This window comes from Myotis myotis, unplaced genomic scaffold (genome assembly GCF_014108235.1).
Source record: "Myotis myotis isolate mMyoMyo1 unplaced genomic scaffold, mMyoMyo1.p scaffold_m19_p_16, whole genome shotgun sequence".
NCBI classification, from domain to species: Eukaryota; Metazoa; Chordata; class Mammalia; order Chiroptera; family Vespertilionidae; genus Myotis; species Myotis myotis.
In genome coordinates this window covers 11,121,934-11,143,960 of record NW_023416320.1, presented here as the reverse complement: position 1 = coordinate 11,143,960, position 22,027 = coordinate 11,121,934, and the positions used below count along the sequence as shown (strand labels likewise).

The following is a 22,027-nucleotide window of genomic DNA, read 5'->3' as shown; positions in this document are numbered from 1 at the left end:
GATAGGGTTTTGGGCTAGTGTATTTAATTTGCTACCTAAGATTTTAAAAAGTTCTGCAATATAATGTTGGCCATCTATCTTTTAAGGGTTTTGGTTTGCTCTTCCCTTGTTTATTGTGAGAATGAGGAAATCATCCTTTCTGTCAGAGAACAGTTTAGACCGCCACAATGTTGAGCTGCCTGACTTGGCAGCCGCCATGTTGGCCGCATGGCATGCCGTGCCCCTGGGGGCCGCCATCTTGGAACAGCAGGCCCCTCCCTCTGACTTAGTCAATCACAAAAGGAATGTCTGTTCACTGAGGCAGGATGGGATTTCAGGGGTGGAGTTTTAAGGCGGAGTTTTACTAAGGAAATGCAGATGGGGCAGAAAGTGTGCCTGCCTCCCAGATTTATTTAATACTAAATTAGCAATCACGGTCTTAATATGATTTTAGTGGTATGATAGACCAATGTTTTGAGCAGTTGGCTTTATAAGGGCCGACAATAGAGCTTGTATTTCTTAAAGGGCTTGTAGATAGAGAATTGAAAAGCTTTTACAAATTCATAAATGCATCGGATCTGGCCTATCTTTTAAAAAGGTAGAAAAGAAGCATTCCTAGGCAGTTTTCTACTGCCTCTGTTAATAGTTATGGGTTTGCTTCTTGAATTCCCCAGCAGGAAAATTGTGACCATTAACCCAATTTCTAAAGTAAAGTACAATTATTTCAGGTAGAAACTGTGGTTTAAAAGTTCTAGCTACCTGGAAAGCATGGCCTTGGTATGATGGGAGGAAAAAGAAATATTAAATGAATGGTAAACCAGTGAACTGGGACTTGTCACTGATGGTGGATTGTGAAAAGGGCTGGACGTGGCCTAACTTCTCCTTCCTTGGTACCCCTGAAACGTCTGAGGGTACTTCTGGCCTTGGTTTTCCAATGTGTTAAATCTGTCGATTTTGTTGTTTTGCCAAAATCCTCTTGAAGGACATTGAATGGTTCTTTCCTTCTTCTTTAACTTTTAAGTTGGATGTTTATTTGATGTTTGTATGTCTACTTGGGTATAATTATTTGTTCATGTAAGTAGAAGTCTGTGGGAAAAAAAGGCACACGCTTGCCCCAAGAGCGCTTGCTCTCTGTCAGAGGTGGATTAGGCCCGCCTAACTAGTAAACATCTCTGTCTGTTTGTTTGCTGGGAACTTTGATTTGCTATGTGATATTCAGTGCTGGGTTGGGATTTTGGAATTCTGGGGTAGATTTAAAAGGTATTTGTGGCTTTTCTAGCCTGATTGGGACATTTAAGGGTGGGGCTCACAGTTCCTCAGGGCAGAGATTCCATGGGCCCTTCCCCCTGCCTGTGCTGAATTAAATAATACAGGCCAGTGTCATTTAGCTTGCTGGTTAAAGGAAAACAATGGGCCTTAGAATCTGTAAAGGTGGGCAGGAATGAAGCTGTTCAAATGTACTGCAAGGGTTTGGTACCTGTTGCTGCTAGCAAAGGAGGGGCTGATACCCACTTCTAACGCACTCCCTTGAAAGAGGCCTGGTTGCTGCTCTGCCACAAAGGGAACTGATAGAAAGGCCAAAAAAAAAAAGCAGAGCGCTGTAGCTGATAAACAGGGTTACCTAGAAGCCATCAGGACTTTGAAGTTCTCCAAGAGAGGAGGAATCTGTCTGACTCGGAGACTGGCGAGGACTGGGTGGCTTTTCTTTAACAATCTCTTTCCTTGAGAGGGCTCCAGAGGGCGCACGAGGACATTTGGCCGCGCCTCCGCGCCATCTATGAGACCAGCCCAACCCCAACTCCTCATCAGCACAGACCAGGAGATTGGGTCTACGTCAGAAGGCACCGCCGGGAGACCCTAGGGCCACGTTGGAAGGGTCCCTACATTGTGGTGCTGACGACCCCCACCGCTCTCAAGGTAGACAGCGTCGCGACCTGGGTCCATCCGGAAAGACTTCATCACCAAATGGAGCATCGATCGAGATCAACGCAACCCGCTCAAGCTCAAGCTACGGCGTGCTCGACCTGCCTGATGCCGGTAACATGACTTGGGATCACTCCTGTCACCAGGAGCCCCCACAATACTGTGTAATAATGCCTGCATCTTCATGGACATGGATCCAAAGAGACAAGGACAATTTATAGGATCACATGTTTAGTAGCAGAAGATTTGGCTGCCTGAAGCGGCCATGATGCCAATATTATGTTTCATTGTATTGATATGTTATATTAACCTTTGATTCTTTTGCAGGTTTGAATGTATGTTGGCTGTCCTGGAAGGGAGCTGTGTGGGGTGACCCCCAAAAGTAAAGGGTGCCTAGCTGCCAAGAGGGCAGGTGCCCAGCTGGGCAGGGAAGGGTGCCCATCAGGTTTTGGTCTCTATTGAGAGACAGCTAACAGTTGGCAGCCTGTAATACTGTCTTGCAGGCCTGAGTCACCATGCCCATGTCAGGGTTAGTAAAGCTGGAAAAAGCCTGTTTAGAATAGAAGGTCTGAGGCATAGTTATGCATAGAAAGAAGGTTTTATGCCAACAGTTACTGTTTTGTTTTAAACCCATGAAAAGGAATTAGCAAGGAAAGTCAGAAAATCTTAGAGTAGATCAGTATGTTTTTCTCCTTATGTAATTCCTCCGAAATCTGGCAATGCTAAATAAGTACGTTTCTTTGCATAGATCCAATGAGACTGATTCCTATTAACGGAAAACTTTGACTGGAGTATCATGTTTTGAAGAGCCCTATCTGAGCTATAAAGATTTGAAGCCACTAAGAATGCCACGAAGAAAGCCTGGTATCCTGCTTGGGAGCCCTGAAGATGGCTGGCGCTGAAGCGTCAGGCCCATGCCCTACCATCACTGGCGGTTGGTAAGAGTAGAAGGGGAGCAGTAAAGATGCCTCTGCATCCCTGCGGAACCCCCACACACTCTGGGCCGCAACAAGTAGGAGGGCTACTGAGATGGGCCTTAAAGCCTGGAGCGTGGGCTCAGGTGGAGTTGCTACAGGTGAGGGATTCACCTAACTCAGCAGATACTGCAGGCAGGCCTGATGGCAGCTGGATGGCTTGGCTTCCTGGCCCTACGGGGCACATTAAGGTTCAACCATGAAATTCCAGCAAAGGTAGTCAGTTACCATTCTTGTTGTGTTTATGCAAACATCAGGAATCTTGATTTGGCTTTTTGATAGTCATGGAGGAATTTTAAGAAGAAAAATCCTGTTTCAATAGAAGTTGTTCTTTCCCTTCCACCGGGCCATTTGTTAAGCTTATAGGGATAGTTCAGTTGATAGTTCTGTGTGCCCAGTATGGGCCTCTAGCAACGGTGGAATAGAAATGCAGTCCATCTCATGATTGAGCCGGAAGTTCCAAGACAAGGGGGGAATGAAAGGGCGAGGAGTACGCCCTCCACCTTGCCCCAGGGTAAGGGCTATGCCCTTCATCTTAACTTGGCCATGTGCTCAGCAAGCTTCTTCCCAGAAGATAGTCAAGGGAAGTGCACGCCATCACTATGACCACATCCTGTGTACTCGGCCTGGCCAATCGGCAGGGCCCACAGTCCTTTCTCCTCCCCTTACCCCAAACCCCTATAAAACCTCTCTCCACACCGAGTTTTCTCTCTCTCGGCCACTGGAGCTTACCGTTGCATCGGTGAGTGTGGCAGGGGAGCCAAACCTAGGTTTGAAATGAATGACTCTTTGCTTTTGCATCGGACTCGCTGGCTCCCTGTGGGTTCTTGGGAATCATGAAATCTGGGCACAACAAATACAGAATGCTTAAGTACTTCCCAGGAGGGAATAAATCCTTTCACATTCTCAAAATATTTAAAGAATTAATTTGTAAGTTTGTTTGGGATAAATGCATAATATACTGTTGTAAAGCATCAAAAATTATTAATAAAACTTGTAGAATAATAAAAAAAAAAAAAAAAAGAGGTAAGTCTGACATATTTAATTGCCTTTCCAAAATGAGAGAATAGAAAGAAAGAAAAGGTGATAATATTAAAGAAATAATGACTGAGAATTTTTCAGAACTGATGAAATATAGGGATAAACAAATTTAGGAAGCACGATTCCTGGTTCAGATAAATATCATAAAATCCACAATTAGACACATCTTGCTGAAACAGCTATGCACTTATGATAAATAAAATATATTAAAATAAGCTAGAGAAGAGATTGAAAAGAAATATTTCTCTGATATACTCTAATATGACAATGACTTAATATATCTTTACATTGTCCATAGAAACAAAGAAATAGTACAGTGGTTTGTACTATCATCGAACATAGAGGGTTAAGCCCACAGAAACTTACAAAACCCTCTTTGAGGACAAAAAACATTGACAATCATAAGGTGCAAATCAAATAACAGGGAGTAATCATATGTGTTAACAAAAGCCATTCTGTTAAGCTTTGGGGGAAGTAGGTTGCAAGTAAGGAAAGGTATGGTTTCTGAGAGTGTTACTAATCAAGAAGGCATAATGATAAGCCACAAGCACTCATGAAAATATGTGTTTAGGAAGTCAGTGGTCATTTTTTGGGGCTCAGCATATTTATATTTTTCTGCCCACCGTACATTTGGGTCTGACTTTATGGGTAATATTCAAGCAGTTTAAGAACCCTACTTCAAAAATCACATAATATGAAAGACTAGGAAAAACATTACTAAGGCTTCCAACATATTACACCAAAAATACAGAATAAAAAATGACAAACAGCACATTTGAAAGCAAAAATTAATAAATAAATAAAAATCCCTCTTTAAAAAAATAATACAACTCAAGTAGGCCTTTAATCAATAATGTATGGGACTTAGACTAACATATAATTCTGCTTAGGTATTAGTTTCATATTTTCACAAATTAATAAGACAAAAGTGATGGGTTTGGCCCAGGCCAGGTAGCTCAGTTGGTTAGAGTGTCCTCCCAATTACACCAAGGTTGCGGGTGGGTGAGGTCCCTAGTCAGGGCATATACAAGAATCAACCAATGAATGCATAAATAAGTGGAACAACAAATTGATGTTTCTCTCCCTCTCCCTCCCGCCCTCCCCCCCCCTTTCCTCTCTCTAAAATCAATCAATAAATTTTTTTTTGAAAAGAGAAGAAAAAAAAGGTAATGGTTTTCAGGTTAAATAGTAAGAACAAAGAAAATGCTTTTATGCCACATTCTGTTAATGATTTCAGGTACAATTCCTGAAGGAGTTCATACATGATTAATCACAAATCAAATAGGCAAGGGCTCCTGTGAATATTTGGGTAATACATTTATTTCAAAAAATAAAAATAAGAGATCAAAGACAAATGAAATAGTCACAATCTCTCAGAATTAAGCCAACAATATATGCTTTAGGGACTTTAATGTCAACACAAGTCCAATGTTATCAATCCTGTGAAGCATAGGATGACTGAGTTTAGGAATGTGTCAAGTTCAAATTCAACTTGCTAAAAGCAAGCATAGTAACAATGATTTAAAAATATCCTATGTAGGGGGGAGGTAGGAAAGGCCTACAGAGTAGTATATGTAATTGATACCTGTGTATCAAAATATTTAAACAAATGAATATGTTGAAACTATTTCTCTGACAGTAAAGTTTGAAAGAAAAATTACACAGGGAAATCAAACACAGGTAGAATGATAGGGACAAATAAAAAGTGTTGTGATAAAAACTAAATGATTTATTTTTTTAAGTATAGTTATAACTAAGTTTATTCAAATTAAATCTTTAAATAATATAAACAGGAAAATTATATTAACATTAATTTAGAGAATTAAGGCTTACAGGCATTTGAACAAAATTACAAAATAAACTTTCCATCCCCCATTGCCACACACCCAGAGGACTAATCACCATGTGAAACAGCAATAGTGATTTGAATGTGTAACCTGCATATGGCAGACATCAGTATAGGTTGTTTTAGTTCTCAACACTTCATTTCCTCGTATTATAAAATAAGCCCAGATGTAGTAAAAATGGTTGCTAAGAGAAAAAGGTGAAAAAAAGTGATTAACAATGAACTTTAGCATTAAGTGTAAGGGGTCAGAGCATTGAGAAAAAGAAAAGTAGTTGATTTTTACTAAGAGGAAGCAAACCAGGGTTCTACACTTAGCTCTATTTTAAGTGCTATTGTACAAGCCAAGAAACCTCCTCACTTATGGTGGTTTTATTTTGTAACAAATTGCTAATAAGAATGGTTTGAAGTTCAGAGAGAAGTTTGTATGGGATTTGGAAGATGTAAAGGAAATGGTAGCCAATATACCCTTAAAGTCACGCTGTTTTAAATGTGTGAGATTCTGATGCGGAGGTGCTGACAGGTTCTAGCTTATCTCCACTCTTCCTGGCTTTGTAATGAGCTTTTTTTCCTGACCTACCAGGTAGTATTTGGTTTTAGGCAAACCACTTATTTTGTCTAGGCCTTAGTTACTTCATGAATAATTAGGGAAAACAGTTCTTACCTCTAACATTATTGTGAAATTAGGTAAAGTGATAAGCATTATATAATCTACTAGTGGCCCTCTGCATGAATCTGTGCGCAAGTAGCTCACTGCCGCTTGCCTCAGCTGGCCGCCCCGCCCACCACCGCTCTCTGCAGCAGGCTAGCCTCGCCCTCCTGCTGATCGGTCGTTATGCAACATGGCGTAACGACCATTTGCATATTACCTCTTTATTATATAGGATTATTGATGTTATCACTATTATTAATGCCAAGACTTGGATAAATATAGTTTTGGTGTTAAAGGAACAGAAACCCAAAGCAATCACCATTGCAAAAGGCATACAACAAAGTCTACACACAGTGCTTTAAAGAAATCCAATTAACAAATCAACATGGTATGTTATCAGCAACAGATGTTATTGAATCATATAAATTAAAAATAAAAACAGTGAAACATAACTAACACTTTCTTACATCATAAAAACCGTTTACAACAGACAATGTGTACTTTTTACAATATAAAAGTATCTTTAATGACCAGTACCTTCTTTCAAGAAAACAATTCTGTCCTTCTGATGAGAGCCTCAAATAGCCCAAGTAAGGTGGCAGTGGTTCTACAAATCTTACAGCTTACATTCAGGACTAATTCCATTTTACATTTTTCTGTGAACATACCTGCCTTTGGTTAAAATGAACTTTAAATAACCAACCAGTGTCATTTTTGCTTTTCTCCTCTTATTATTATGTGTGCTGCCAAAGCAAGCACTTCTCTTATTATTACAAGCAGAAAGCAGACACTTAAAACAAAATCTGACCTTGAATACAATGGATTTCAAGGGAAAATGTGAATGTAACCTTAGCCTGAAGTGGAACCTTTCAGCAAATAGCAAGGTTTAAAAAAATGCTAACACAATCTTAAATTTGCAATAATTACAGTGTAATAATAGGACTAGTAGATTTCCAGTAAAATCATGAAATTCAATTACAAAATGTATTCATGTTTGTCATGCAGTGCAGAAGTAATACTAAAACCTTCAGGTTGGGCATGCTAATGATTGTATCACCAACTGATCTGGCAAGGAAATACACAAAGTGCGGCAAGTTTCTCCATCACCTCCTACCTGCTGGCCATATTCCATTCCAGGGCTGGGTTCTGAGAATTTCTTTCGCTCTCTGTTAGCACCCCTCCTGTGCCAGTTTCCTTCTCTGGTTTTAGTTGATCCCATTGCGCAGTACCAATATTGATAGACTGCAGGTCTATTTGGTATTGTCTATCTTCAATTTCCGATCCAGGGTCACGAAGAATTCCTAAGTTCAAGGCTCTTCTGTAAAGGCAGTGGAAAAAACGTACATAGGTAATGTCAATTTTCTATGATTACTTTGTTCACTAACAGTATTATCATTATTTTTCCCCCTTTGTGTTACTGATGCATACACTGGGTTAATCAAATCTATGAGGCATGTATTGAAAAGTTACCACAAATTATAACTTGAAAATGTATCCAAAAACCTATCACTTACTGTAACCTACTTAATAAGGAGTTAGTTATTCCTAGCTCTGTACTTATTTTCCTAAGAACTTTCACACACATGATTTCAATCCAGGAGATGCTGAGGTTCTATTATCATCTCCATTCTTATTAAAGAGAAAGTAATTCACAGAGGTTCACTTAGCCAAAGTGACCCAGATAGTAGGTGGCAGTTTTGTGACTCAAAATACAAGTTTTCTGACTCAAAAGCAAGTCTCCTTTCCAATGCTATCATGTACCTTCCTCAGCCTTTTGATGTCTTGTTAGGAAGAGTCTTGGAGCCTTGCCGCTTGCCTTTGATACTTTATATACCCAACTGTCATACAGATAAATTGTTAAGAACACTACACTGTTTACTGATGTAGAAACACTGTGAGGCTGGCCCATATAGAGTTGGGACTTTGATCTTATTGGACCCAATGCTCGGCGAAGAAATAAAATTACCAGTGGCTTAAAGCTAAATTAGAGGAAGGAAACGGTTAAATTTTTCATGAAGGTTTTAGAATGAAAATAGCAAGGCAATATGGTAGGGCAGGAAGGTTTAGGAGCCAGATCAACCTAACTTTATGGGAGTTTTCGAACTGTTTAATTTTGTAGGCTCACAAATACTTCAATATGAGTTATCTAAAGGAAAGTAATATTTGGGCTCCAAGAAAATGTCAACCAGTAAAAAGAACCCTGAAATCACATAATGAATGAAAATAGTTTTACTAATATAGATATGTTAAAAACCTACAAATGCAGGTTTATAAAAAATACAATTAAATGAATTACATCAATTGAACACTAATAAAACTAATTGAGGGGATGAGAAAGTTGAGTCCTAGTGTGAAAATTTCAGAAAGAAGGTAAAAATATGATTAAGATGATGCCTTGGCTAAGTAAGTAGTGTGGGTCTGACCATGCCAGGAAGTTGGTCAAATATTGATCACTGATTTTAAGACGGGGGTGTCTAGGCCATTTGCCCAGGAGTGGAGATGGCATGCATTGGACCAAACAGGATGAGGGCTGAGGCTAATGAATTCAAGTGAAGAGCGTAGCAGGGAGAAGACTGAATTAAATGAGCAGGCAGATCATGTGGGGAGATAACAGAAGAGAGTTACAATAAAGAAACAGGGAAACAGGCATTGGTCAAGAAGCCAGAGCAGGAACTAGAGAAACAAAAATGGATGCATTTTCCTTATTCCTAAGATAACAGACAAACGTGGCTCTAACTTAGAAACATTCCAATCTAGAAATGGGCATGCAATGAAAAGTGGCCTAAAGTTTTACATGAACACAATAACTGCATTAGAAATAGGGCTCATAACCCTGTCTGTGCTCCTAAGGTCTCTCTACATAAAGCAGTACAATAACATCACAGTGATTTGTCAGTCTTCTCCAATATATCATAATCAATAAATGCTGTTTCAATTCAGTGATTTTAACGGACACAAATCTTTACATATCTCAAGTGAAGAAGCTAATCTGTCCATGGCAATAGAAAGCACATAGTCTTTAAACAGGAAACTTTTGATTCAGTTCCACATACATTCTAAGTTATCTTGGGCACTTGGTGGCCTAACCTATTTCCGTAGATTGTTTTCCCCATATAAAATTTGCATTTACTTATTTTACTCTCTAGACAGTGCTTCTTACAATGTAAATAAATTCCTTAAACATATTTGAAGGTGAACTACTTTAAGAATCCTTGAAAAAAGTATTTTTGAAAATACAATTAGTGCTATATTAGCACCAATTAGTGCTATAATAAAAGACAAAGCAACCTAGTCCAGCATTAACATCAGGCTTTCTGTTTTCCTGGGCACATGGAGAAATGGCATAATCAGAAGTTTACAACCACAAAAACACTGAGTGTCATCAGTGGTTTTCATTTAGGCTTCAAATTCCCCATATTTTGTCTTGGCCATATTCCTCCCGTCATCCATCTGTGGAAAACATGACTTTCCACAGGTTCTTCTTCCCAATGGAAAAATATATATATTGAGCAATAGCCAGATACTTCTAACCATGCTAATTGAAAATTTTCAAACTGTCTAAGAATCAAGATTGGAGAGTTTTTCTCTTTCTCTTTGCTTTTGAAATTAAGTTATATATTTGTCCTTTTAAGCTGATTTGAAAGTTCAGAGAAATATATAGTGTTTGGGTGTGTAAATCCAACTTAAGAGTTAATTGTGAAACCATTTAAATGCAAGTTGCGGAGAATGGGTAAGCAAAAGATTCATGTGAACTTGGTTCTCACTTTCCATTGGCCATAAGCTTATAGAAATTAACTTTTCTGGGCTTGAGTTATTTCAATATTAAGACTAATATAGAGATAAATAAAATATATGCCTGAAAACTAAACTATTCCTAAGAGGTCCATTAAAAACTTTATGAACATTCTTTGAGTATATTATCTTTAAAAGTTCTGAATAAATAGCATATCTAAGCATCAATTAATCATAGATAAAAAGGCACCAAGATATAATAAAGTCTACTTTTCTAATTATGAAAAAACTACAATGAAACCGATAAAGATAAGTGTTCTTTAATATTTCCAGGGTCAACTGTTTCCAAAGTATGGATTATTAGAAACCCTGAATGAACCTTCTTCTGAAACAAGTAAAATGCTAAAAACAATTTAAAGTATCACTTTAAATACATCTCAGAGCTGGCAACAATGATCAGAAGCTGTAAAATCCCTCCAAAAGAGTGAACCAGCAACACTAATAATAACTAAGCGCCCAAAACCAGCTTTCTGCTCTGATAACTGTGCAGAAAGAGATAAAGCTCAAGGCCCACCCAAGGTGATAAATCTACTTAATAGGAGACCTTGCTTATAAAGCTGGTGTCACGAAGGACTACATCACCATGAAAAAATAGATTAAAAACAGCCCTCCTAGGAAGTCTTTTGGTGATAGAACAGTTCTGTACGTTCATTGTATTGGTGGCTGCCTGACTCTACATATGTGACAAAATGCACAGAACTATGCACACATACACAGAAATGAGTGAACATAAAACCGGTGAAATCTGAATATGGTTGTGGTGGATCAGACTGATGCAAAATTCCTGGTTTTGATACTGTACTATGGTAAAGCAAGAAGTTATGCAAGATCTGAAACAATAAAACTACTAGAAAAAAAACATAAGGGTATGCTTCTTAGCATCGTTTTGTTAATGAATTTTTGGATGTGACACCAAAGGCAGAGGCAAAAATAAAAAAATAAACAAGTAGAACTACATCAAGGTAAAATGCTTCTGCAAAGCAAAGGAAATCATCAACAAAATGAAAAGGCAACCTTTGGAATGGGAGTAAATATTTGCAAACCATATATCCAAAATACAGAAGAAATTCATACAATTCAATATTAAAAAGAAAATAACCCAGTTAAACATGGGCAAAGGATTTGAATACACATTTTCCCAAAGATATACAAATGTTCAACGGGTACATGAAAAGGTGCTCAGTATCTCTAACCACCAGGAAAATTAAAATTAAAACCACAATGAGACATCACCTTACACCTACTAGGATGCCTACTAGCAAAAAGACAATGGATATCAAATGGTGGTGGGATGTGGAGGAAAGGGAACCCTGTACACTGTTGGTGAGAGTGTACACTGATACAGCCACTTTGGAGAACAGTATGGAGATTCCTCAAGAAATTGAAAATGAACTACCATCTGAAACTATCCTACTCCTGGGAATATCTCCAGAGGAAATGAAATAATTACCTAGAAGAGATGTCTGCATTCCCATGTTCATAGTAGCATTATTCACAATAACCAAGATATGGAGTTAAAGTTAGAATGTAAAATAAGAAAAGATCAGAAAAATTTAGACAAATAACTTATAAAAAGAATGAATCCACATATAACTATAATCACAGTAAACACAAATGATTTAAACTTCCCAGTTAAAAAATAGAGCTGTCAGATTGGATTTAACAAATCACAGTTTTATTCTGTGTGGGTTTTATTTTTAATGAAATATACCTAAAACATAAGTGCACAAGAAGACTAAGTGTCAAAAAGAAGAAAATTTATACTAGGGAAACAGAAGCCAAAAGAGAGCTCTAGTAATTATATTAACATTTGACAAAACAGACTTTAAGGGGAAAAATTATTAAAAATGCAATTACTACCTGAATATAAAAGATCCAATTTGCCTGAAAGTTAAGACAATTCTAAACTTATTTGTGATAATATAAACTCAAAACATAAAAGAGGCCACTTTGCTATACTCGAAACTGGTACAGAAGAGTACTGAATACAAACTGTGGTTTAAAAATGAAAAAAAAAAACAAAAAAAAAAACATATGAAAGAGAAACTGACAGATCTACAAGGAGAAATTAAGACATATATCAAACATGGTAGAAAATTTCAGCCCACTTAACTCAGAATGGATCAATTAAGCACATTAAAAAAACAACAACTAAGAATACATAAAATTTAAAAAAGTAATTATGATGAAGTGGACATTTATAGAATACAGTATTCAAAAACTGGGGAATATACATTTTTCACAAGCACACAGAAACATCTATAAAAACCAATAAACCACCTGATTGGCAATAAAGTTAGCCTCAACACAGTTCAGGGAATTAGTATCAGATGGATTATGTCCTCTGAGCTTAACGCAGTGTTAAATATTTTACTTAAAAAGAGAACTGCAAAACTTCCTATTTGGAAATTTAAAAGCATATTTCTTAGTCACTGACTGATAAAAAAAATCATAAAAAAATAAGAAATACTTAAAAACAAAATACTATGAATCACAGGTTATAGGATATAAAGTGGCAATAAGAGAGAACTTTATTGCTAAAATGCTTGTTTTAGCAAAAAAGAAAGGTTCAAAATTAATGAGGTAAACATAAAAATTACAGGGGGAAAAATAAGACCAAAAATTAATAATTTTTTTTTAAAGGCAGAGATCAACAAAGCCAAAAATAGACTAACCTTCAGCATTCAAGGAAAATAAAGAGATAAAGAGAGAAGGCAAAATAAACTATATTTGCAATGAAAAAGAAAACATAAGTATGATGTGGTAGAGATTAAACACATAGTAAGAGGATATTAGAAAGATTTATAGCAACAAAAATTTACAATATTGTGAGGGGAAAAATCTCTCCTCTTTATTATTGTCCCTAGAGGACATTTCTAATCCGTTTCACCATGGGATTAGTATAAAGGTTGTCCTCTCGTATCTTCTACCAAATATAATATTACTTCTCTTTTTAAAAATGACTATTTTAAAACTACTAGAGGCCCGGTGCACGAATTTGTGCACGAGTGGGGTCCCTCTGCCTGGCCGGCGATTGGGGCAGATCAGGGTGTCTCACCCAGTCCTGATTGGGGTCTATCAGGGCCGGCTGTTTGGGGGTGGAGAGGGACTGCAGGAGGTTGGCCGGCGGGGATGCAGGGGCCGTGGGAAGTTGGCTGTGGGAGTTCACTGACCACCAGGGGGCAGCTCCTGTGTTGAGCATCTGTCCCCTGGTGGTCAGTGTGTGTTAAAGCAACTGTCGACCCGTCATTCCAGTCATTCAGTCATAGCGGTCGCTTAGGCTTTTATTATAAAACTATACTCTGACAGTACAAAACTGCTGGTAATGTAGTAACTGGTTTGAAAGCAACCAAGTTCTTCCCTATTACTCACCTTAGTCAAGAATGTCAACACGATACTAGTATCTTCCCTAAATCTCCTTGGACAAGGGAATCAAAAGAAAATATAAATAATTGGAACTACTTTAAACTAAAAAGTTTTGCATAGCAAAAATGAAAGCATCAACAAAACAAAAGGGCAAACTACTGAATGGGAGAAGACAAAGGGTTCATATATCAAAATTTATAAAGAAATCATACAACTCAATAACAAACAAACAAACCAATTAAAAAATATGCAGAGGACCTGAAAAGACACCTCCCCAAAGGGACATACAGATGGCTAATAGATGCTCAAAGTCACTAATCATCAGAGACATGGATATTGAAACCACAATAAGATACCACATCACACCTGTCAGAATGTCTATCAATATATCAACAAACAATTGTTGGCAAAGAAGTGGAAAAAGGGGAACACTTGTGCAGTGTTGGTGGGAATGCAAATTGGTGCAGCCACTATAGAAAACGTATGGAGTTTCCTCAAAAAATTAAAAATGGAACTGCTTTATGACCCAGCAATTTCACTTCTGAGTATATAACCAAAGAAGCCCAAAACACTAATTCAAAAAGAGACAGGCACCTCTATGTTCCATGCAGCGTTATTTATGATGGCCAAAGTACAGAAACAACCTAAGCACCTATCAACAGATAAGTGGTATGTACTTAGCCAAAAGAAAGAATGAATATTGCTTAGCCAAAAAGGAGTTTAGGATGTGGATGAATCTAGAAAATATTATTATGTTAAGTGAAATAAATCAGGCAAAGACAATGACCGTATGGTTTTACTTATATGCAGAATCTAAAGAGCAAAATAAATGAACAAACAAAACAGAAACAGACTTACTAGCAGAGATACAGAGAGCAAACTGATGGTTGACAGAGGGGAGGTTGTTTGGGGGGCTGGGTGAAAAAGGTGAAAGGATTAATATAAATTGGTAGTTACAAAATAGTCATTGGGATGTAGAGTACAGCATAGGAAATATAGTAAAATAATATTTTAATAACTATGCCAAGTGGGTGCTTGAAATATTGGGGGACAGAATCACTTTGTAAATTATGTGATTATCTAACCATTATGCTGTATATATGAAACATAATACAAAATAATATTGAAATTCAACTCAAGTTGAAAAATAAAATAAAATAAAAAAACCATTTTCTATCTAAATAGCCCTCTCTCCTCTGAGCTAACTGCATTCATTCTTTCAAAGATACTTGGTGGGCACTGCATGCTCTGCAGTGTGACAGGCCCTAGGGATACTGGGTCAAAGGTCCCGACCTCACACAGCTTAGAGTCAATTAAAAAACAGTTAATGCCATAAAACACTATATTTAGAATGCAACAGAAAGCACACAGGAAGGAGAGACACCTGACCAGATTGGGGGGGGGGGGGGGTTCGGGAGGGATGGTAAAGAGGAAGTAATCTTTAAAGGTGTTCAGTCTCATTTCAGACAATGAAGAAGGTATTCAGGCTGAGGAAAAACAGGTTCTAAGACCCAAAGGTGTGAAAAAGCAGCACAGCCAGAAACCTCCATGAGGCACTGAGTGGTTGGCATGGAAGGAAGGAAAGTCATCAGGCTGCAGAGGCTTCCAGCCAGACAAGTCTTCTTAAAGTGTCAGGGGTCTATGCTAGGCCCAGCCTTTGGGGGTGGAGGGGTGTGGCCATGGCTTGCCTAGCAAATTAGCATTTTCTCCTCTGGCAAAAAGGGGACAGAAATTAGGTAGTAGCACAGTAGTCAAACGCAAAGAAAGACCCGAGTTTCTTTCTTAATTATGAAAATTAAGTGAGATAACATACAAAGAGCCTAGCACAGAACTTGCCACATCATAAAAAGCTCAGTAAGTGTTTAAAAGTCATGCTTCGATTCTCTTCTCAGTCTCTGTATAAACTGTTAAACATAGCTGTAACTGGTTTGGCTCAGTGGATAGAGCATCAGCCTGCGGACTCAAGGGTCCCAGGTTCGATTCCGGTCAAGGGCATGTACCTTGGTTACGGGCACATCCCCAGTGGAAGGTGTGCAGGCGGCAGCTGATCGATGTTTCTCTCTCATCCATGTTTCTAACTGTCTATCCCTCTTCCTTCCTCTCTGTAAAAAAATCAATAAAATATATTTTAAAAAATGTTAAACATAAGTGAAATGACTAGAAAGAGAGTGGAAGATAAAACACACATTAGGATTCTGCAATCAAATGCTCTACTATTGAGCTATACCCTCAAAACATTAGGATTTGGGGGGGGGAAAAAGCCTAAGCAGAGAATCAATGAGCCTCAGTGTAATTAATCAAACTCAATGACTTCTACCCACATCTTCTAATTTGATCTGTTTTCATCTATCTGAAAAGGTCTTAATATCATGATGGTTAGTGTGCAATAAACCGTTTACTTTCTAAGACAAGAAACAGTTCATCGTGGAAAATTTAGGTCAATTAAAAATCACACTTGCATCTTTAAAAAAACACACATTCTTCAACAATTTTTTAGCCTCCTGAGATATCAAATTCAAAAAACATCAATGTATTTCCTCTGCATACAGTTTCCCAATTATAACATAACTTACAAATAATAAAGATAGGCCATTTGGCTTATTAGTTTAGCTTAATATAAAGATTAACTATATTTTAAAGAATTAGCTAATATCACAAAATTTACAAGGTAGGTTTGATTTTTCTCTGATAAAAATAAATACAAGATAACTTTTTTCAAAGCCGAAAATAATATCTAATTATTCTTTGTTATTACACGATTCCCATGACTTACTTTCAATTCTTTAAAGTCAGAAAACATAAAGTGGTATACTGATTTACTTCATTATCCAAAAAGTACTTGAATTTTTCCCAACTTGAAATATAAACTAATCTTTATTCTTTAAAGTAAAGATATGCCCATTTTGTTTTAAAACCAATGCCTGTTATTATAAGATTCTAAGCACTTTTATTTTTCAATACCAAATTAAGAAAACATATTCAGAATGTTTTCATTCAAATATCCTACATTAACTTTTATTATCCACTATTAGAGCAAGATGTCTTCTGAAAGATATATTTCACATATCTTGGTACACTAGAGTTTTTTTTTTAAAGGTATAAATGCATAAATGGTTACAGACATAGATTTGAAAGTAATTTATATTTATTTTTTTCAAAAGCTGGAAATGATTTTACAACTTTTAAAATGCTATTTTTTTCTAAGCAAAGAACATTATATCTTAAATAGCTTGTTAAAAGTAAAATACAATCTGACTACAATTCCAAAAATGAAAGTATACGTTATTAAGAAAGCTTTGATTTACTGCACTACATTCTCAAAGCACAAGGAACAACTGCAAAATCATTAGAGCCAAGAATTGTAATAGAACTAACCATAGGAAAAGAACTTTATGAGTTCAGTGAGGACCAAAATATCCAATATTAACAATGTCCCCTTAAAAATTACAATGAAAATACCTTAGTAAGAAAAGCTTTATGTTCTTTCATTTCCTAATTAAATTTTTCCTATGAATGTTTGATATCATCAGTAGGAATGAAATTTTGTCTCAAATTCACATACTTCTAAGTGCTCTATGGAACTTTGCTCTCCCTCCTTACTGCAGTCTTTAAAACCTTTTAGCAATTCAAATCAAGAAGGGGGGTGAGTCAAGATGCCCATAACTTCCTTACCCTTAACACAAAAAGCTGCTTTACTGGCTAAAATGTAGGAGTTATAATTGTAATTGCTTTGCCCTTCCGAAACTCCTCTCCCATACCATAGGAATTGTTCAGCAGGTGGTGGAGGAGGATAAACTAGAGTCTGCAATAGTTGGTCAATAATATAATCATAAGGAACTAAAGAAGACTTTAAGTATATAACAGGAAACATAGCTTTAATGTTTTCCTTTTTAAATTGATTTAGTCTGGGTCGGGCCTTTTGTATGTTTACATAAGGAACAGCTCATGTTGAACCATTTACTGCTCAGTGCTGAATAGGCTATCTCGGGAGCTCACTGTAAAGAAGTAAAATTCATTACTTACAACTCAATTGAGATCTACAAAAATGTTCAACAAGCCAGAAAATAGGAATGTACAAAGAAGTAAAATGTATATACCCTGATTAAGTTAAATGTCTACATTTTTATCACCAATTCTCCAAAAATAACAGTAAATTTGAGAATAAAGTGGGGCAGAGGGGAAAAAATGGCTGACCATCAGGCTGAGACCCAAGTGGTCCTCATGACCAATGACTCAGAGCAGAGCCCCATCTTCAGCATGCAGAAGAATCACCTGGGGGGATTCAGCAACATGCCCTCTCCCTTCTTTGTTATTTTCCTTTTTTTAATCTAAACTAGCATCCTTATGGATTGTAAAAACCACATCTGACACTCAGAGCATTAGCCATGTCTCTTTGTGGTTTTTTTGTGTGTTTTTTTTTTAATTTATTGCTTAAAGTATTACAAAGGGTATTACATATGTGTCCATTTTATCCCCCCGCCCTAGACAGTCCCCTAGCCTCCCCTATCCCCCACTGTCTTATGTCCACTGGTTATGCTTATATGCATGCATACAAGTCCTTTAGTTGATCTCTTACCCCCCTACCTCCTGCCCCCCAACCCTCTCCGGCCTTCCTGCTGCAGTTTGACAATTTGTTTGAGGCAGCTCTGCCCCTGTATCTATTATTGTTCAAAAGTTTATAATGGTCTCTATTATCCATGAATGAGTGAGATCATGTGGTATTTTTCCTTCATTGGCCATGTCTCTTTGATTTGAACATTTTATCTCTGCTATCTGCACTGAGGGGAGTAGGAAAAGACCAATAACTCAAAGGCTTTGTCATTTGTAAAACCGAGAAATTAACACTTGCCCTGCCTCCTTCCCCAGGCTGTGTAGAGGAAGCATCTCTTCCAAGAGAGGCCAAGATCTCTGTGAGTTCACTTCACCATTAAAGACTGGTTCAGTTCCTGTTTTCTCACCTCCATGTACTTAGCCACAGGGCTTGGCACATGATAGCATTTTATTTCATGAAAGTTGAATACATAACAAATATTTTTTATTCCGGTCATTTCCAATGGGAGATTCACTGAATCGCTTTTTCATTTTCTCTTCTGTATCTTTACACTTCAGACTAAAAATGTGTTCAAGTTATTGTCCCTGTAAAAAAGAGACAGACTCTGTCCCCCTAAGCCCTGCATCCCACTCTGGCTGCCACTCTTTCCTCATGTTCCCTTTTAACCAGAAACTTATTTGTTTGCAGTATTTCTATTTTCTCTTCTAACCAAGAACAATCAAGTATCATCCCTACCTACTCTTTGAAATTTTCCTGGAAAAGAACGGCAATTAATTTTCTTTTTTTAATATATGTTATTGATTTTTTTACAGAGAGGAGGGGAGAGGGATAGAGAGTTAGAAATATCAATGAGAGAGAAACATCAATCAGCTGGCTCCTGCACACGCCCCCCTGGAGATGTGCCTGCAAACAAGATACATGCCCTTGACCGGAATTGAACCTAGGACCCTGCAGTCCACAGGCCGACGCTCTATCCACTGAGCCAAACCGGTTAGGGCCGCAATTAATTTTCTAATGACCAGATCCAATGGATGATTTTCAGGAATTAACTCACCTCACGTTCCTGGTCATTTGACAATTCAAGATGGCAGGATAGGATGCTGGAGAAGAGCACGGGCTACATGTGCTCTGACTGTTGAGGTGCGCAAGTCTAACCCTGCCACCTACCTCTGGGTGCTTTTGGGCAAATTAAAGTGTCAGTGCTTTACTTCATTTGTCTGAAAGTGAAGTCATTGAGGGGAGTCAAATGCGTTAATGCATGCAAAGCAATATCTGACACAGAGTAAATGATTACTACATATTAGAAGTTATTATCACAATCTTGCTCATTCTTGAAATTTTATTCCATGAGCTTGTGTGGCTCCACTCCCTCCATTGGCCTTTAGTCCCCTTTACTAGATTCTTTTCTCTGGTTTGCCTGTTAATATTTGTGATTTGCAGGGCTCTATCTTCAGTTTTATTTTATGCTTCATATGCATTCGGTAGCATATCTGATTCACAAGGGACATTATATGTACTTATCATATCTGCAATGAAGGAGATAGGCTTCCTAGGATCCCCTTACATTTCTGGTCGGGTGCATTCTATAATGAATGGCAAACATCTGCAAGACAGGTGGCTACCATTAGGGTCCCGTGGTCAAGGAAAGTACAGTATAGTAATACTGCATTAAGAGCATAATTTTAATGTTGCAATTACATCTAAATTCTAGTCTACCATACAAGCTATTTATCAATGGAAAAGTCAATTAACTCAGTGACTATCAGTTTCCTTCGTAGGGGATAATGCTGCTTAGCTATATAGGCTTTCTTTGGGAGCAAATGTGGTAACTTTAATTAATATGATATTAATATCAATTAATATCAATAAAATCAACACCTGCTTATTGTTATTACTATAGGGCAGTGGTCGGCAAACTCATTAGTCAAAAAGCCAAGTATCAACAGTACAACGATTGAAATTTCTTTTGAGAGCCAAATTTTTTAAACTTAAACTATATAGGTAGGTACATTGTTATTAACTTAATTAGGGCACTCCTAAGGCTTAGGAAGAGCCACACTCAAGGGGCCAAAGAGCCGCATGTGGCTCGCGAGCTGCAGTTTGCCGACCACTACTATAAGGGATGAGAAAGAAGCTGACTGGTCACACTTACTCTGTATTATAAAATACAAAAGTATACCAAGGATATAGAGATTTCAGTTTAAACAAATGGGCCCTACAATAATTTCTTGAGTTGAAAAAAATAATTTCTCATTATTTCTAGTCTGATAAATTAATAATGAAACATTTATTATGTATTTAACAGTCTCAAAAGAAAGAAGGGGTTTATAAAAGTAAAGGAGGAAAAGCAAAGTTATCCAATTATTAAATTACTAGTGACCTAGCGCGTGAAACCACGCAAGACCCAGACCTGCGGGAAATCATGCGAGACCTGGGACCCCCGAGTCCCGCCAGCGCCATGGGACCCAGAGTCAAGTCCCCACCTAGCAGCGCGCACCTCACACCTCGCAGCGCACGCAGCCTCCTGGTGACTGGTCTTTGGTTGTTACGACCACTGGGTTTGTATTATACAGAATTTCTAAGAATTTATACTTTCTAAAAACTAAAATTAATTTTAATTAATAAAACTTTATAATAAACAAGCAACTTTACATTAACAAATGATTACATAGGGCAATTTTAAAACTCATTTTTTTCCTAGTTATATAAATATGATTAGGTATACAAATCTACATGATATGAGTAAAAGTAAATACTACATAACAACAGTATTTACTATTTCTTTTCTTTTCTATGGCTAAATTATAGGTAATTCCAATAGAATACAAAATATTTGTATCTTTCTGCTTCAAGATTCTCAAAATATTCTCATTAGTTAAGCAAATAAGAAACTAGATTTTCACAGTCTATCTTTAGGAAACATGAGCTTCGAATTTTTTTCCTTCAGTATATAGTCACAGATTTGAGCTGATAAGTCCTCATTTGCTAACTAATGTAATAAATGGGACATATCTGCAAGATAATTAAAAATATATAGAGAGTACACAATGTATGGTCAATGTGAAAGTATGCCACGCTACATCTAACAACTCTCAACTCATTAGAAATGGGTTCAAAAGAAATGCAATAACTGAACATGCACTGCATTGAAAAATTTGTTGATATGACCAACGAATCTATGTTTGATCTCAGAGAAATTACTAAGAGACATACTAGAATACAGAGAAATAAAATGCTATTTCAATTTTGTAAAAAAATTAGTTATGATGTTGATCTTCAAAAAAATGATTATTCATTTATCAGAAAAATTTTGAAAACAGAATAGAATATTAGGAGTTGTATGAATTACAAATAAATTAAACCAAGCCAAATCCATTTCCTTGTTTGGTTGTATTACCATAACAAATGAGAAGACAGCATCAATATTATGGAACTTGATGCTATAAGATGTGTAAATGATTAAGATACATTTTTTAATAGAGAGATGTGAACTTGATGAAAACATAGTAAAGTGGATTTAAAGCTGGTTTAATACCAGATACAGATAACATCTATTTGGAATTAGGTCTCTAGTAATATGCCAGAGGATTGGGCTCAATTAAATGGTTTTTATTATTAATTTCAATGAGTTCATATAAATCAGTTTTTTCAAAGTTTCAGATGATAAAGTTGGGAAGCACAGCTAATTTGGTCTATGAGAGAATCAGGATTCTATGATAAATGGTTTTTATCTTTAATTGCAATGATTTCATATAAATCAGTTTTTCTCAAGGTTTCAGATAAAGTTGGGAAACACAGCTAATATGATATATGAGAGAATCAGGATTCTATGATATCCTAAAATATTACAGCAGAGTGTCAAAAACTAATAAGATGAAATTTAACTGGAAGAAATGCAAAATTCC

The 22,027-nt window shown here is 37.0% G+C and overlaps 1 protein-coding gene across 13 annotated transcripts in view; it reads right to left on the bottom strand.

The window, feature by feature from the left end:
* VPS13B (vacuolar protein sorting 13 homolog B) overlaps positions 1-22,027 on the bottom strand; it is a 613,015-nt gene that overhangs the window by 246,499 nt on the left and 344,489 nt on the right. For 12 of the 13 annotated variants that reach the window (XM_036337858.1, XM_036337862.1, XM_036337864.1 and 9 more), the window contains one exon: positions 7,527-7,730. In XM_036337858.1, the coding sequence (XP_036193751.1) occupies positions 7,527-7,730 (204 nt within the window). Of the gene's footprint in view, positions 1-7,526; positions 7,731-22,027 lie in introns of those variants that run through there. The other variant, XM_036337871.1, reaches the window with a different exon arrangement.